We start from the raw sequence: 16,739 nt of genomic DNA on the forward strand, positions 1-16,739 counted from the left end.
ATTATTCAAGTAGCTCCACCTGGTGGCTATTTATAGGCAGAGCACCCTTGAAATTCTTTTCCTTGGCGCTAACACCCCTGCCCAAAACCAAGCATCGGAATGAATATTAGCTGAGAGTTTCACTGTTTGTCTCTGTCACACAGCCTGTCTTTTAAATCACACTGTCTCCTGTCCTGTCTGAGCCTCAGTCCATCAGCTGGCTCCTGTTTTTCTGGCTTTAGGCAGCATGGGACTAGGTTAGAATCATAGCGTTGGAAGGGACCTCCCAGGTCTTCTAGTCCAGTGGTCCCCAACCCGTGGGCCGCGGCCCGAAGGCCTTGGTGCCAGGCCGCGGCTCCTTCTTCCCTCCCCCCCCCGAAGCGAGAAGCTCGCCAGGCCGCAAGCAAATTGGCCGCCAAAGCGGCCGATTAGCTGGCAGCCCAGCAAGCTTCTCGCTTCGGGGGGGGTAGGGAAGAGAAGCTTGCCGAGCCGCAAGCTAATCGGCCGCTTTAGCAGCTGATTTGCTTGCGGCCCGGAGGGGCCGGGAGGGGGAGCCGCGGCCGCCGGCATGGCGGCGGCACAAACGCGCATGTGCTGGGGCTGCCGCACGTGCGCGGGCCCCCGGGCCGCCTTCTCCCTGGACTCTGGAGCAGCAGTCCGCAGCAGGCGCAAGCTTGCGGACCGCTGTTCTAGTCCAACCCCCTGCACAATGCAGGGACACACAACTGCCTGCCTACACACAGTGACCCTGATTTCGTGGCCAAGTGATCCCCCACCATCACCACCAAAAATCTCCAGAATCCAGCTTATCCAGGGTAGTCAGTGGCCATAGCATAAAACTTTGCACCTGTCTTTTAAAGAAATTCAGTATCTTCTCATAGATATCATAGTTTTCAGTTGTTTGTGTGTGTGTGTTTAAAAAGAAGGACGAATGCCTTTAAAAGACTATCTGTGCTGGGGAAATGAGGTTTAAGGTCCAAAGCTAAATCAAAAATGACATCCTATTAGGACCAACCATATTGACACAAAACACTATGCAAGTTTTTGCGTTCTCCAGAGCTCTTTGTCATTATGGATGTTTAACCAAGACAGGGAGAAAAAAAGACATAAGGGAAAAGGCAGGGGGAAGACAGAAATATTAAACCGAGAGAGATTCAGAGGCCTGAAGGACAGCAGGAGTTGCGGAACTGAGAAAACAAAAAGCCAGAGAGACTCAGGAAAATTTTCACACAGCTATAGAAACTGCGGCTCTGTAGTCTGGAAGTGATGTTGAGGGTCCTTTGACGTTTGATCTCTACTTCCATCTTGAAATAGAAAGGGCTAGAAATGAAAATCAGGGCATCATTTCATGCTCTTTCTCCCTCTGGAAAGGTTTATCAATGCCCGACGGCGTATCCTGCAGCCCATGCTTGATGCGAGCAACCCTGACCCGGCCCCCAAAGCAAAGAAGATCAAGTCCCAGCACCGACCCACTCAGAGATTCTGGCCCAACTCCATTGCCGCTGGTGTGCTGCAGCAACAAGGAGGGAACCCCGGAACTAACCCCGACGGTAAGAGTGGGCATCGGAGGTGCAGAGATGGACATGGTTTGGGACAATACCATGGCTGGTTGCTCCACGTTTTTCTTAACTTTCTTGTTCTGCCATTTTCAAATCCGGTCCACCGCCTAGGATTGCCAGCCATGCCTGGTAGTCATCAGGACCATTGGGGTACAGACATGGGGAGGCACAGCATCGGGGCAGCGGGGGGGGGGGAGGGCTTGCAGTGATTCATGGGCCCCGTGCTGGACTTTTGCCCAGGACTCCAGAATCACAAAGATTACTCCTGACGTTGCCATGGAACGCACTGGTGTGTTTCCTAATGCAGACTTGCTTTTTGACTATTAGAGCTAAAATTGTTATTGTTATTGTTATTAATTTATATCCCACCACTCCCCTGAGGCTCATGGCGGGTAACAACAGTTTTAAAAAAAAAACATTAAAAGTCCCCATTAAAAGACTCTAAAAACTCATAACTTGGCGGACAAAAAACCAACCCGCTCCCTCCCCTCCAAACGAGGAGACGAGAAAATGGAGCAAGAATGTTGTCCACTTAGGCCCCAGGGGGGGCGATAGATCTACACCGCCGACCCCAGCCTCAACCATAGACCCTGTGGAATCTAAATGTTTTTGAGGGAAATGCGAGGGGGGGGGGGAACCTGAGAGTTTTTGGTAATTCCTACTATGAATGTTTCCAGCACTGTGTTGGCAAATGCTGGAAGATTCGGTGGGAGGTGCCTGGGGAGGGTGGAGTTTGTCATTTCTGGATGATGCTAAAAATTGCATTTCCTAGTCTCTGTGGTTTTTATCACATGTGCTAGGCAAAATTCCTAGACTTGTCACTACATGAAGATTATTCTTCTCCTATACCTGGAGATGGGAAATAGGGGCAGGTAAGAATGGGAGGCCTACTCCCTACTGACAAGTTGAACTCTAAAGCTGATCCCAGGCTGCTGTGTGGCATTGGCTTGGCCCCAGGCACAAATCCTGTCTGGCAGCCATTTTGTGATTGGGCCCACGGCAGCCATTTTCTACCCCTGCCTATTGGAATGCCTTAAAATTCCCTTGGGGCCTGCCAGCCCAACAGTGTCTGGGACTCCTCTTTTATTACGGCTTTGCATAAACTGAGTGTGCTTGAAGCTGCATTGTCTATCAAGAGGTGGGCAGTGATGGTCAAGGTGTCTTTCAGGGATGGTTGTCTGCAATGGTCCTGCTCACTGAGGAGCCCCTGATAAGCTCCCAAACGCAGTTTGAAAACCACAGGCTTGAAAGTGCCTGATTCGGAAGGGAAACCATATTTAGACATGGGAATGTATGACCTCTCAGAGTTCCTTGGAAGAATGAGTGGGGTCGGGGTAGGCTTGCCAACCTCCAGGCGGAACCCAGAGATCTTCCAATATGACAAGTAATGCCCAGACTACAGAGATCAATTCCCCTGAAGAAAAAATGGCTGCTTTTGGGGGATAAACTCCATGGTCTTATACCCCAATGAGGTCCCTTCCCTCTCCAAACCCCACCCTCCCCTAGTTCTGTCCCACAGGCATCTCCAGGCATTTTCCAAACTGGAAGCCCTAGATTCGTGTAACAAATAATTGAAATGTCCTTGATGCCTCACTCCCAGTGGAAGACAACTGACCCTCCGGTCGAACGGGGGTAGGAGAAGAAGGAAGGGAGGGGATTAGATATACTAAACAAGAAGTCGCCATCTCTACTGTTTTGTTATAAGGGGGTGTTTTTATGGGGTTTTATTGTTACTGTTTTAATTATTGTTGTAAGCCGCCCCGAGCCAACTTGTCAGGAGGGGCGAGATAGACATCAAATAAACAATCAATTGGTTAATTAATTAACAAGACCTCTTAAGTCCAGCTGTTGCCTTTGTCCTAGGCTCCATCAACATGGACAACCTGCAGTCTCTCACCTCAGACAATGCCACCATTGCTATGCAGCAGGCCATGATGGCTGCTCACGATGACTCACTGGACGGGACGGAGGATGAGGAAGAGGACGAAATGGAGGAGGAGGAGGAGGAAGAAGAGGAAGAGGAGGAGCTGGAGGAGGATACCGAAGAGCTGCAGACCACAAATGTTAGCAACCTCGGCTTGGAGCACAGTGACTCCCTTGAGTAGCACATTACGGTCTGGCGGTGGAGCCGGATGCTTCCGGAGAAGCCCTGCTCGCCTGCAGCGTTGGCCTGAGGAATCGTAGGGGGAGCCGGGACTTTGGCCATGGGCGCTCCACCCCCCTTGAAAGATGCCATTCAGATTCCACAGTGACCACCCCTCACTTGCACGCTGTTGCAGGAATGGGGACGCGAAGGCACGTTTCAGAGACATGCCAAAATGTGCAAACTGATTATTTAAGTGAAGGACACACACGTTTACAAGGCACATATTGTGGCCAGTCGTTTTCCCCTCCCCCCCACCTTTGTTTTTGATAACAACAAACAGAAGTGTTTTTAGGGTAAGGCGTTTTCTGTACGACTGAATGTTTTATGGATGTTCTAATGCAAAGCCCTTTTTTTTTTTGGTGACATGCAGTTGAGAGGCACGTCTGTTTTCATTTTCACTGCTTTTATGAGAGATTTATAGATGCAAAGAGAGAGAGAGAGAGAAGATTGATGGTTTTTAAAAAAAAGAAAGTAAAAGACTGTAACACTTATAAATATCTAGCTAGAGGGGAGGAAATAAAAAAGTCTGCAAACATGCAAAAACATTGACAAGTGAACAGTGAGAGCGCTTAATGCTGGACCCAAGTCGATGCCTGGTTACATCTGAAGAACTGGGTTCTAAGTCTCCAGGATGTCATTAGTAAGGCCACCAACCTCCTGGGAGCACCTGGAGATCTTTTGCTATTGCAAGTTGATCTCCAGACCCTGGAGAAAATGGCTCCTTTGGAGGAAGGATTCTATGGCATTATAGTCTTCCCTCCCCCAAACTCTACCTTCCCAAAGCGCACACACACCCCTAAAATATTTCCTGGTATTTCCCAGTCCAACCCAACTCATTAGCCAGTGTCCAAATCCCAAAGCACAGAGGGGAGGCCATGCTTTACTGTTAATGCGACCAATAGGTACTTACACTGCGAGGTGACCCTCTATACTGGTGAACCACAAACCTCTGAGCGGAACGCCCTGATCATGACACATCTGGCTTGATTGCCTGCTTCAGAGTTGGCTAGGCCAGGACAAATGTCCCTGAATAATTATGTTAATTGTTTAGGGCAGTGGTCCCCAACCTTTTTATCACTGGGGACCGGTCAACGCTTGACAATTTTACTGAGGCCTGCTGGGGGGGAGGAGTCTTTTGCCAAGAGACGTTGCTTCCACCTGAGCCCCAGCTCCAGTTGCTTTCCCGCCAGTGCCCCTGACTTTCTGCCGCCCACTGGGGGACGCTGACAGCAGCAGCTGTGCAGTGCCAGGCCGAGGGGGAGCCCCAGCCATGGCGGCTGCCAGAGAGCACCAAAGGTGAGCTGGTGGCAGAGTGGCAGGGCAGCCCCCGAGGCAGCAGCCAGGGAGGAGGATGAGGAGGAGCCACAGCCCAGTACCGACTGATCCACGAACCGGTCCCGGTCTCCGGACCAGGGGTTGGGGACAGCTGGTTTAGGGGATCGTAACATTGGAAAATAACCTCTACGACTTCTGCATCTGAGTTGAGAATGAGCAGGGCCAGATTCCCAGCGGTTGACCAAGTGGAAAGCTGTTGGATTTTGTTTCTGGGGCAAAGTGCGATTGCTAGGCCGGTGGGAAGGCAAATGCCCTTTTTTGCTCTCTCCCATCCCTGGAACGTCCCCACTGCCACGTCGTTTTCTCGTGAAGTTCTCAGCCACACATAGAAGCATCCAAGAACAACATTCAGCTGGATGCCTTTTATACGTTCAGGACTGGGATGAGATCCAGAGCCCTTTCCCCTGTTGCCGCTCTGTCTCCAAAATCCCAAAGCATGTCGGGGTCACCAGGAAGAGAGAGCATTTGAATTCTTTTCACGGGGACAACTGTGTCATTTCGTCCGTGCTGCCATGGGCAGTTCTTGGGTTTGTTAATATAGAACATTGGGGGTTGGGGAGATAAATCAACCAGTCCCAATAACTAGCAGCCTTAACAACTTTCCCCCCTCCCATATCTAAAGCTACTCTTTCCCTACTCCAGAAGCTGCTGAATGTGGCATGTAAAAATAAAGTTATTTTTTAACTCAAATTAAAATCCCCTCGCAACATAGCTATTAAATCCAGTCAGTCGGGTCCCTGTACATCTGTGAATAGATATGCCTCGTTTCTGAACAGCCATTTTGTCCACGCACACGTACCCATGGGCTCCCCTCCCCCTGCTTCCTCCACACCGGATCTAAAGCCAGCAAAGGAATCTATGCATGGACGGTAAACCCCACCCTCTCCCTGCAGTTGTTGCCGTAAGGAAATGGAGCCCCTGCACTTTCCTCCTGAGGAGCAGGGCTAATCCTGTGCTAGAAAACAGCGCGTGTTGCTTTGCTGTAAGCCTGGAAACCTTTGGGAATGTATGTGTAAAGGAGGGCCAGCTGTGATGCTTGTGCAGATGCAGAAAACTCTAAAATGTGTCTCATGAAACTCTTTGTGAACACATTCAGGGAGGCCTGGAAGCTCAAGGGTGATACACATCAGTGTAGATTGTGCAAAGTTAGATGGTTTGAGTTTCCACATGTGGAAAATTATGTGGATTCTGTAAAAAGGGATTTCCCACACTCACACACACACACTTCAGCAGTCAATGATGCATCCTGACGGGGGCTGCTGGGAACTATAATCCATGGACTTCTGGAAAGACAGTTTGGCCACCCCTGGTATAAGCTTTCATGCACATACATCCTTCTTCAGAGAAAAGGCTCAAATCTTTGTCCTGCTGCTTCAGACCAATATGGTGACCCACCTGTTGCTGATTAAGTCACCTTCTGAGCAGCAGATGGGGTGCTGGGGAGTGACAAGCAAGTGGGGGCCAGTTGGGGAGAGGGGGGGCTATCCGAGGGCAAAGAACGCCCAAGGGCTCCCCAAACCCTCACACCAGCACTGGGAAGGGGAGGCCAGAAGTGACCGGATGCAACTTAAGGAGGGAGGGAGGGACCTCAAAGATATTTTTAAAAATAGAATTGCCCTCCGCACAGTACCGGTTACGAAAGTTTTGCATTTCCGAGGGGTTGATAGGCAAGCCGAAGTGGTACGGCCCAGTCTGCCCTCTCCTTCCCACGCCGTCCTGTTGCCCGTGCGGGACTGCCTTCTAGCTACATAGGGCCGTATATTGGGAAAGGGCCTCTCAAACCAGAACCGGGGACATTTTCAGACTGGCTGCTCAAAACACCTTCTCAGTGCCTGGTGGGCACACACAGCCCCATGGGGGAAGGACAGGCAGTGGTCTCTAGGGCTGGGGGAGTCACCCGTGACTTTGCATGCCCATCCTGCTTCTAGAACAGTCCTGGTCGAATGACGGGAGAAAGATGAATCTTACAGGCATTGTTGTCCCTTCTGTCCCTTCGGTTTAGTTCCTTTGCTCTGTACATGGTACTCAGGAAAAAGACCCCGCTCGCTGCCCCAAAGAGAAGACTTTACTCCTTCACTTGAGAGCAGCAGCTGGGGCTCTTTGGCTCAGCACGTTTTCTACACATCCCTGACATGAATGTATTTTCTCCTGGAAGGAGCTGATGTCTAAAGGGTCGGCCGAGGTGGGAAACTCCCATAACCTTATTTATAACGAGTGGTCAGTGTTAGCCCATCTGTCTGCTTTGAGTTTTTAATGCATCCTTTTGATACTGTAACTCCAGGAAGAATCCATTTTGTAAAATGAAGCTCGTCAAAAGGAAAGTTCATTGGGGCAGTTTGTCTTCCTTGCTCAAAAGCCTTCCTGTGCACAATTGCCCCCCTCCCTGTTAACTCCCACCCACCCGCCCACCCCGTTCCCACACACCTTCCTTGATGCATCAGCCAAACAAATCCTGAACTTCCAAGGCGAAGGTCGTGCTCACTTGACTGTTTCCTGTCACGTTTGAAGCTTTATTTTCCTATAAGAATGAATTCCCACCGCCTCTTTTCACGAAGCACAGTTTGCAATTTGCCCCCTTCTTTTGGCTCTTTGAGGAGTTGAGAGGTTTTAATGAATTGCTTTACATTAAGGGTTGAAATCGACAAATAGTTCCTTGGGAATGTATCGGAATATCAGTGGGCCCCTAGGAGCCCATTTTGGATACTGGTATGGCATGAATGTAATATGTAATTTCATAGAGAAAAAAAGAAACCATTGTAATTTAGTATTCATGTCCATTTATTATAAAGTGCTACCAGATGAGGTTTTCCAGCTGTATTTTATTGTGAGTTTATTTATATGTTCTTGTTATACAAAGGATTAGGAATAAAGAATGAAATAGTAACCCAAATCCATTGGAGGGAGCCCCGTGTTACAAAACAGGTAAATTCCATTCTCAGAAGGCCAGGAGGGGAAATGTGTATTTTCTGCAGGTTCCTCAGAATGTGTATGGGGGTGCATTCTCTGGATCTTTCTTCTTTCTGCATTTCTGCATTACCAGTTCTTGTTCCTCAAATGGAAATCAAGGTATGCATAGAATTATAGAACTGGAAGGTACCTCCAGGGTCATCTAGTCCAACCCCCTGCAGAATGCAGGAAATGCACAAATTCCATGCTGCACCTGGTTTTAATTTTTTGTACCTCCTATTATTGCAGCCTTGATCTTGCAGTTTGTCCATTTGTATTTCTTCTCCCCTCCATATAACCAATGAACTTGTGCACACTGGGAGAACACAGCTTTAAAAAGCCACCTTGAGGTCACTGCGTTTTGTGGTGTGGTACTTGTGGTGTGGTACAAGAGCCTCTTGTGGCGCAGAGTGGTAAGGCAGCGATATGCTGTCTGGAGCTGTCTGCCCATGAGGTTGGGAGTTCGATCCCAGCAGCCGGCTCAAGGTTGACTCAGCCTTCCATCCTTCCGAGGTCGGTAAAATGAGTACCCAGCTTGCTGGGGGGTAAGCGGTAATGACTGGGGAAGGCACTGGCAAACCACCCCGTATTGAGTCTGCCATGAAAACGCTAGAGGGCGTCACCCCAAGGGTCAGACATGACTCGGTGCTTGCACAGGGGATACCTTTACCTTTACCTTACTTCATCCATGGGCAAAAGTGCAGGAGCCCACAATACAGGTAACCTTGATGCAGTCATTGCAGGATGTCCTAAAAATGGTTTTTCGAGGCAATCAAGTTAGAATAGCCTATAGCGGCAAAGAGCATACGGTACTAGTCTGGAAATAACTTTAGCAATTCTTCTGGTTAAGCTGGAATGAAGATGATGTAAGACTCAAATGCAGACCGAAATTCCAGAAATGGATGAAGGGTACAGGGAAAATAGGAGGGGAGGGAGCATGGCTGATATGTGGAGAAGAGATCTCAATGGAGGATTCTGCAGAGGAACTCAAAGGCAGACCTCCTCTGCTTCTTACAGGCCTTGAAAGCCCCCTTGCTGGGTCACCATAAATTGGTTGCAACTTGAAAGCACGTACGTATCTGGAGAATTTGCTCGTGTAAGTTAGAATGTGGTCTCTGTCATACCCCCAAGTAATGACTCTGGAGTGACACGTTCTTAGGGATGCAGGAGCATTTCTTTGCAGTGGCCAGGGCAGATGCACATCAACATATTTGTGGTTAAGCATACCTACTGTCTGCTATCCACTAAAATGAAGAGTGAAGCCCATTCACTTTGAGAAGCACAAAGGGCAAATAAGTGACATCCATTCCTGAGGCAGAGGGGAGAAGGAACTATGATTTCACGCATGCTAACATTGAAAGGGGGAAGTTTAAAATGCACTTTGAAGGCACAAACAAGAGTGCCAGTTTGTCCCAGTCCCATCAATTGCCATGGTCCAAAAACAGACCGTGCTTTTCGTAACTACTTAAAACACGTTGAGCCAAAAGTTCCAAATTCTATTCAAGTTCTCCAGTCATGTTAGATACAGAAAGTTACCTACCTGTAGACATTTCGAATGTACAGTTTGTTAGATGTTACTGAATCTACATTTTTCTCTCTTCTGTAGATGAAGAAGAAGAGCGAGCAGAGTCTCCTCTCACAATTATATTATTAAACTAAAACAATAACTTGCTGTGCTTTAGAATACCAGCAGAGGGAGCTGTTTAATCACGTCCCTGCCATCCATGTTTCTGTTCGAATTCCCCCTCCCCACAGCTTTCTCTTATCCAAGGAGAGGAAAGATGAAATCATCTCATTCTGTCCCCCCCCCCCCAGGAGAAAGGAAAGAAGCTCAGAGGCCAGTTCTGACATACACCCCTCCCCCCAAAACCACCCTCTCTTCCTCCGCTGTCCACATTGTTCATAAGTGCAGCATGCTGGGGGGCAGGGGGGTGTCACTGAGATTCTGGTCAGGCTGTTCTCACACATCCTTAAATTAGATAGTTGGATAGTACTCCAAATCAGTACATTAGATCCAATCTAAATTCCATGCACAAAAGAACAAATTCCCCCTCTCCCCCTTTCAACGCATCCCCAAATGTACCAGGGCATGGGGCTTCTTGGGGATGGTAAAACCCGCTCCAGATTTGCATTATGGGAGTGTTGGAGAGGTGCCACTGGCTTGCCCTTTATGCTGCTGTTGTTTTTTTACATGACCCTTTTCTTAGATTATTACAAACCGCTCAGTTCATATACTCAAAAATGGCAAAGCAGAAAAGCATGATTTTCCTCTCAATGGTTTTAAATCAAATTTCCCAGACTTTCTTAAAAGTCCCCCTTTGTGATGCTACTCTGCGAGCAATGAGCTAAGTAACATCCTTAAGGTTCTCAAATTGCTCCCCAAAACAATCTGCCATCTTGTGAGGAACAAGATTTATTTATATCCCGCTTTCCCCCCCAATGGGGACCCAAAACAGCTTACATTATTCTCTGGTTTACAACAACCCTGTGAGGTAGATTGGTTTGAAGCAGCAGAACAAATTTAGAGTCCAGGGGCACCTCTAGGACCAACAAAGTTTTATTCAAGCTATGGACTTTTGTGTGCGCGCACAAATCCTCACTGTGCATGGTCTTAAAGGTGCTCCTGGACTCTAAATTTGTTATCCCGTGAGGTAGGTTAGGCTGAGAGCATTTGAATGCTCCCAGATCAACCAGCAAGCTGCTATGGCACAGGGGGAGATTCAAACTTGGATCCCCCAGTTTCCAGTGCACCACATTGGCTCTCTTGCCGGTAACGATTGTATTCTCACTTCTGACACCAGCAAGTCAGACTGCAGTAACTCACGCCTTGAATAAATCTTTGTTGGTCTTAAAGGTGCCACTGGACTCTGATTTTATTGTGCTACTTCAGACCAACACGGCTACCCATTTGAATCAATTCTGACACCAGAGTGTACTCTTGCTTCTGACTTCTATGCAACTAATTCAGTCAACCGGTCTGATCTATGGTTCTCTGCTGGGAGGCTGTTACTACGGGCAGGAGCAGTCTTTTGTGTCTGAAAGAGCAACTGGGTAACTGGTGAAGTGCTAGTCCAGGTACTCTTTCCTATGTGGACTGCAAGGGGCCAGACCTTTGCACAAATTAACATAACAAAAGGAATCACCTCCCTTTTCAAAGGGACCCCCCTTTCTTTTCTTAAGTTTGTAAAGGTCTTGCATTATTCTTGTCCAGTATCATTCATGCCTGAGGGTTTAAAAAGAAAGAAAGTCCATACCTTGAATAAAACCCACATTTCAGTTGGCCCTTTAGGGAGGGGAGCCACCACGGGGATCCCCACAATGCAAACTCACCCAATGAGGGACCCATCTCACTCTCTGGTGAGCAGCTTTTGTCCTTCACCTTTTGGCTTTCCAGTCGCTTGGGGCTACCAGTTCTGCTTGCTAACACACACCAGTCTCTGAAATAAGAATATCCAGCTGCTTTGCTACCAGAAGACACATTTGACAGTCTGTACGGAAGTCCACTGCGAGGAGGTAGGAACAGCTTGTGCCTCCATAAACGAAGCCCTGGATCTGTCCCAGATTTCTGGACAATAATTTTAGAGAGCAATTCTAAGCAGGTCTACGAAGGAAGTCTCTCTGCCAGCTCATCTCCAGGTGACAGAGATCAATCCCCCCGGAGAAAACGGCTGCTTGGGAAGGTGGACTCCATAGCGTTATACTCCACTGAGGCCCCTCCCTGCCCCAAATCCCGCCTACTCTTGACTCCACCCCCAAAGTCTCCAGGTATTTCCCTACCCAGAGTTGGCAAGCCTACTGCCAGACTCTGGTGGGCCTGAAGTTCTGGAACTGCTACTGATTTCCAGAACTCCTGGAGGAGACGATAGCATGATTAGAAGGTGCACTCTCTGACATCACATCCCCTGGAACTTCCTCCCCTCTTCAGACTCCGCCCTCCTCAGGCACAGCCTGCCGAATGCCAGGAACTTCCTGAGCCAGAGTTGGCAACCACAGTATGTGGTGGTTTATCGATTCATAAAGGTAAAGGTAAAGGTATCCCCTGTGCAAGCACTGGGTCATGTCTGACCCTTGGGGTGACGCCCTCTAGCGTTTTCATGGCAGACTCAATACGGGGTGGTTTGCCAGTGCCTTCCCCAGTCATTACCGTTTACCCCCCAGCAAGCTGGGTACTCATTTTACCTACCTCGGGAGGATGGAAAGCTGAGTCAACCTTGAACCGGCTGCTGGGATCGAACTCCCAGCCTCATGGACGGACAGCTTCAGACAGCATTTCTGCTGCCTTACCACAAGAGGCTCTTATCGATTCATAGGAATGCATAAAAACATTGGCCCTTGACTGTGGGTGCATTGAATAGGGATGATGTCGCTGGAAACGTTGCTGTTTGGGTTCCCTATTTGTGTCAGATGCCATTTTTAACTCTGTTTTTTTTAGAAGCCAATCACGTATGACCCAGAGCATTAGGAATGTGTTTCAAAACAAACATTGCAAGATGAGTCAGATGGGGGGGGGGGAAACGCATACAAATTAATGTCATTTCTCTGTAAAATTCATAGTGAGCAATTTGACAGTCTGCAATTATTTTTATCTTGACTCGGTTGCAGCTGGGGGGAGGGGCATCTCCCTCTTCAAAGGCAAGATGATGGCCTCAGTCGCTCCAGCCCAACCAATCAGGGCATGGAATCAACTCAGTAGCGTTTCAAGGGCGTGCTGTAGGAAGTCATTTGCAACCAGCAAAAGTCTGGAGCCCTGTTTGCCAAGGCTTATCTATGCCATGGGCCCAGGAACAGGAGAGAAACAGACCTCCAGATGGACAGAATTTGTTTGCAGCTGCATGAGGCCCCCAGCTGTAGCGTACTTAGCTTATCTCTCATTCTGTCCCTGCATCCAGGCCTCTGAAACAGCCTCTACCACAGCATCAAACAAACCCTGAGCATCATTGCTGTCCTCTTCCTTTCTTGAGCACCCGAACGGACAGCCCTACATCAGGGGTAATCAACCTGAGGTTCTCCAGATGTTCATGGACTACAATCCCCATGAGCCCCTGCCAGCAAACGTGTCTGTCTGAACAAAATTAATGGCGGCTGTGTCTAGGTCAGCAATAGTTCAGAGGTGCACACTTTCCCCACACACATAGAAGTCATAATTTTCCACCACCACCTTTCAGAACCCTCAAGGAAAATCAATTTCACCTACTGTACAGGGGAAAAGTGTCTACACGGCAGAAGGAAATGAAGCTCTCCCACCTCAGATGTTGTGTGGCCACAAAGCTGTTTAACATGGTGGCCAAACTGACCAGTAAAGATTAGTCAAACCAGTCCAAAGCCTGATGGTTTTATCATGGCTGAAAAAAGAGAGATGTTCACCGCAAAGTTCACATCATCCCTACATAAACCCCTACATAAATTTCCACACTGGATTCTTTCCTCTCCGGCTTGTGCCTTTGAAGCAATTCACACAGGACTCAGCAGCGTGGGTTGAAAAACCAAGCTTTATTTGCACAAGAGAACCCCACATGTCACTTGGAGCCCTCTTGACAGAGAAGTGGAGAGGACATTAAATTAGTCCATAACCGCAGAATTGTTTTGCCATACCTCTTATACCTTGTTACATTAGTACATAACTCAGATTTCCCAACCACAGAATTACCCACCGCTGCTTCACATCAATAACCATTTACAACAACATCCTTATATCTGCGATATACATTCTCAGAGAAAACGCAAATGTCCGTAGCATGCGTCATCCTTATCACTGTGTAAGTACCATTCAACAATGCGATAGTTAATCCTAAACGTTATCCTTTGGTTTAACTGTTCTTGGTGGAGCCCAGCCCTCAAAGATGGGGCGAGACCTCTAGACCGTTTATAATATCAAGAGGCTGCAAATATCTCACAGGTATGAATATCCCAACGTCAAGGTAAAACTGAGTTATAAACATGTCGTTAACCGAGGACTGTGTTAACAAGAGCTACAAGGATCTGAAGTTTTTAGCCAAAATCTCAGAAGCTGTAGTTCCTAGATTCCTACTGCTCAGGTCACACATTATGTTCCTCACAAAAATACATCTCAAGAGACAGGGGCCTATTCTGCGCACCACAGATAATGCACTTTCAGTGCACTTTAGAAGTAGATTTTCCTGTTCCACACAAGAAAATCCAGCTGCCAAAGCACAATGAAAGTGCATTATTCTATGTGTGCGGAATGGGCCAGGGTGCATTGAACAGAGGAAAGTTTTTTGAACATCTGTACTGTATGAAACAGCCACTTCAGGTAGGAGGAACAATTCACAAGGATTCTATGCAGCTGAAGAATGTTCATGTTCCTATACCAACAAGACACTGATCCAATCAAAATACTTTCCTCCCTGGGTGGTGGTATTCACATACAGGGCAACCACTGGTTTTTCTCCAGAGGTTTTCCTTTCAGGAGTACTATTAAATTCCTAGGGAGGGAAATGTGCAAAGCTCTGGGCTACACAATATCCAATTAATATTCCACCACCGTGTGATTTCATTACTTCTAAATCCCTTCTGATGCCAAGAAGGTAAAGGACCCACTTGGATGGAGGTAAATGAATCAAGCAATGAGAAAGCGGCAGGCATATGGAACTGCACATCCTCAATTATTCTATGCTTACTACCGATATATATTTAAATAGTTTATCCCTTTTCTGCAAGGGTTTTCTTTTTTTTCTCTTTCTCTCTCTAAAATCTATCCTATTTCTGCATGGCACAGAGTAAAGAACATCCAGGGCCGGCTAAAAATGGGTTTTTGCAATTGGGTCTATTTCTTTAACTATTATTAATTTTTGCCCCTTCATCTGGAAAATTAAGAAACTCAACAAACAGAGCTCGAGCGACAGACCGTCTCTCCAAGACGGGTGAAAACGTTGGTTTCTTCCAAAAATTATAGGAACATTTTTCACTGTTCGAATTAGTCTTGTAGCTGTTTGGGCAGGGGGAATTGGGTGGAGAACACACCGTGGGGTGAAAGGCCGCCTCCCCAAGGCGGAGGTGGGCACGAGAGAAAGAGACGAGCTGCATCCGCTTGTACTCATGCATTCAAATGTTTACTAGGACTAGAAACGGACAGCAAAGGGGAAAAGACTCTTGCTCATGTTTAATCCGGGTTAATGCTATACATCTTTAAATACACAATTCAAAGTTTACATTATGTCATGCAGTCCCTGTGATGGAATGTCACACTGGCCTCGTTGTCTCCTGTTGGTTCCGCAGTGCTCAGTGCCGTACAGCTTAGGTAGGACAGAGAACTGGAAGAAGGAGGGAGAGAGGAAGCAAGAGAACAAGTTAGGACATTTTACGGATCCCACTTTTCACTGTCGAGGGCAGCACTAATCTGAAAGCCAGCAGTCCTCGATTCAGCATCCACCGGGGATTTTCTTGGTAACGATGGCTGACCTTACGTCAGACTGGCCATGCGGAGGCATTAGAAGGCTGACGGGGTTGTTCTTTTAAATATCATTCCGCTACGTCGAGCACACCTTCCATCTGTTGCCACAGCAGTCCAAGAAAACCATACGCTTCGCCTAGCAAAGCTCAGAGGCCAATGGCAAGAACCTACTCTTGTAGGACACATGAAAAGCTTGTCCGCACAGAGTCACTATCAGGACTGGTAAGGTTTTTCAAATGAGGGGTTTTACCTTTCCAACATTTTCCTAGTTTGATTCTGGACTGAGGCCTATGGACAGTTTTGGGCTGTTCATGTCCCTCAGCTTGTTTTACTGGCATTTCCTCTATTCTGATAATGTATTATATTAATTGTAAGCTTACCTTGAGCAGTACTCTGAAGAGGCGGCATGGATATTTCCTAAATAAATAAAGCCACCTGCTCACTTTCCCTTGCATGTGGAACGTTTTCTTGAATGGGCATGAGATGCCACCTCTCTCCTTTCCCATGTGGACTTTGATTTATCTCATTAATCTCTGTTGCCAACGTCCCGGTGAATCCTGGAAACCCCGGGCTATTAGAACTATTCTCCAGGCAACAAAAATAAGATCCCCTGAGGAAAATTGTTTCTTTTTTTCCCCTGAGACTATATTCTAACGCTCCCTGGCCTATCTATCCAGAGTGGGGAGTGGTTCTCAACACTGTGAATGGACTAATTATCCGTTGATTGTGTTTTGTTTTAAAGGGGCATTTCCATGCACCTTCTTTGCCTATCTCTTTTCTGTTTCTTGAACTTCAAGTATAAATTTAACTGCTTTGTCTGATGAAATGAATTTTGACTCACAAAAGTTTATGGTGAACAAGTCTAACTAGCATGTGTTTATTAGCCGTATTCATCCTTGCCTGGTCTCTTTCCCTTCCCTCTGCAGTTTACGCCACTCCCCCATTTTAAAATGTAAGCCCTTTGGAGGCAGAGACCAGCTCATTTTGGCTATGTCAGATCTATAACACGCCTTTCACACTGAGGCTTCTCAAAATAAGTAGTATCAAAGTATTGTGCATATCTGAATGAGTCATCACACATCAGACACCATAGACCAGTGGTTCTCAACCTTGGGGTTGGGACCCAAATTGGGGTTACCAGGTTACCCACCGCTGGGCCAGTGGCGGCAGCAGGCGGAGGCAGCGGTGGCGGGCGGCAGCGGGCAGAGGCAGCGGGCCGTGGCAATGGCCACCTCCTCACCGCCTCAATTGTTGTGCACCCGTCCTGCCATCTCCGCAGCTGCCGCTACCAAGTTGGGGTCGCCGCAAAGGTAGGATGGAGAACTGCTGCCATAGACCAAAAGTTCATGTCAACTTACACTGC

General features: G+C 47.7%; 3 protein-coding genes across 19 annotated transcripts in view; 1 reads left to right on the forward strand and 2 right to left on the reverse strand.

Moving 5' to 3' along the window:
• The window catches only part of TMEM218 (transmembrane protein 218), a 364,259-nt gene extending 359,415 nt beyond the window's left edge, over positions 1 to 4,844 (reverse strand). Inside the window, exon 1 of the mRNA XM_077306337.1 lies at positions 4,836 to 4,844. The gene's annotated coding sequence lies outside the window, so the exon portion shown is untranslated. The remainder of the gene's footprint in view (positions 1 to 4,835) is intronic.
• The window catches only part of PKNOX2 (PBX/knotted 1 homeobox 2), a 358,017-nt gene extending 350,196 nt beyond the window's left edge, over positions 1 to 7,821 (forward strand). For all 15 annotated transcript variants that reach the window (XM_077306320.1, XM_077306319.1, XM_077306322.1 and 12 more), the window contains 2 exons: positions 1,351 to 1,529; positions 3,402 to 7,821. In XM_077306320.1, the coding sequence (XP_077162435.1) occupies positions 1,351 to 1,529; positions 3,402 to 3,643 (421 nt within the window). In that variant the 3' untranslated portion in view covers positions 3,644 to 7,821. The remainder of the gene's footprint in view (positions 1 to 1,350; positions 1,530 to 3,401) is intronic.
• Positions 7,822 to 13,435: 5,614 nt separating this feature from the next.
• Positions 13,436 to 16,739, reverse strand: part of FEZ1 (fasciculation and elongation protein zeta 1) — a 45,684-nt gene continuing 42,380 nt past the window's right edge. For all 3 annotated transcript variants that reach the window (XM_077305448.1, XM_077305446.1, XM_077305447.1), the window contains one exon: positions 13,436 to 15,236. In XM_077305448.1, the coding sequence (XP_077161563.1) occupies positions 15,220 to 15,236 (17 nt within the window). In that variant the 3' untranslated portion in view covers positions 13,436 to 15,219. The remainder of the gene's footprint in view (positions 15,237 to 16,739) is intronic.

Source organism: Paroedura picta, chromosome 12 (assembly GCF_049243985.1).
Source record: "Paroedura picta isolate Pp20150507F chromosome 12, Ppicta_v3.0, whole genome shotgun sequence".
Classification (NCBI taxonomy): domain Eukaryota; kingdom Metazoa; phylum Chordata; class Lepidosauria; order Squamata; family Gekkonidae; genus Paroedura; species Paroedura picta.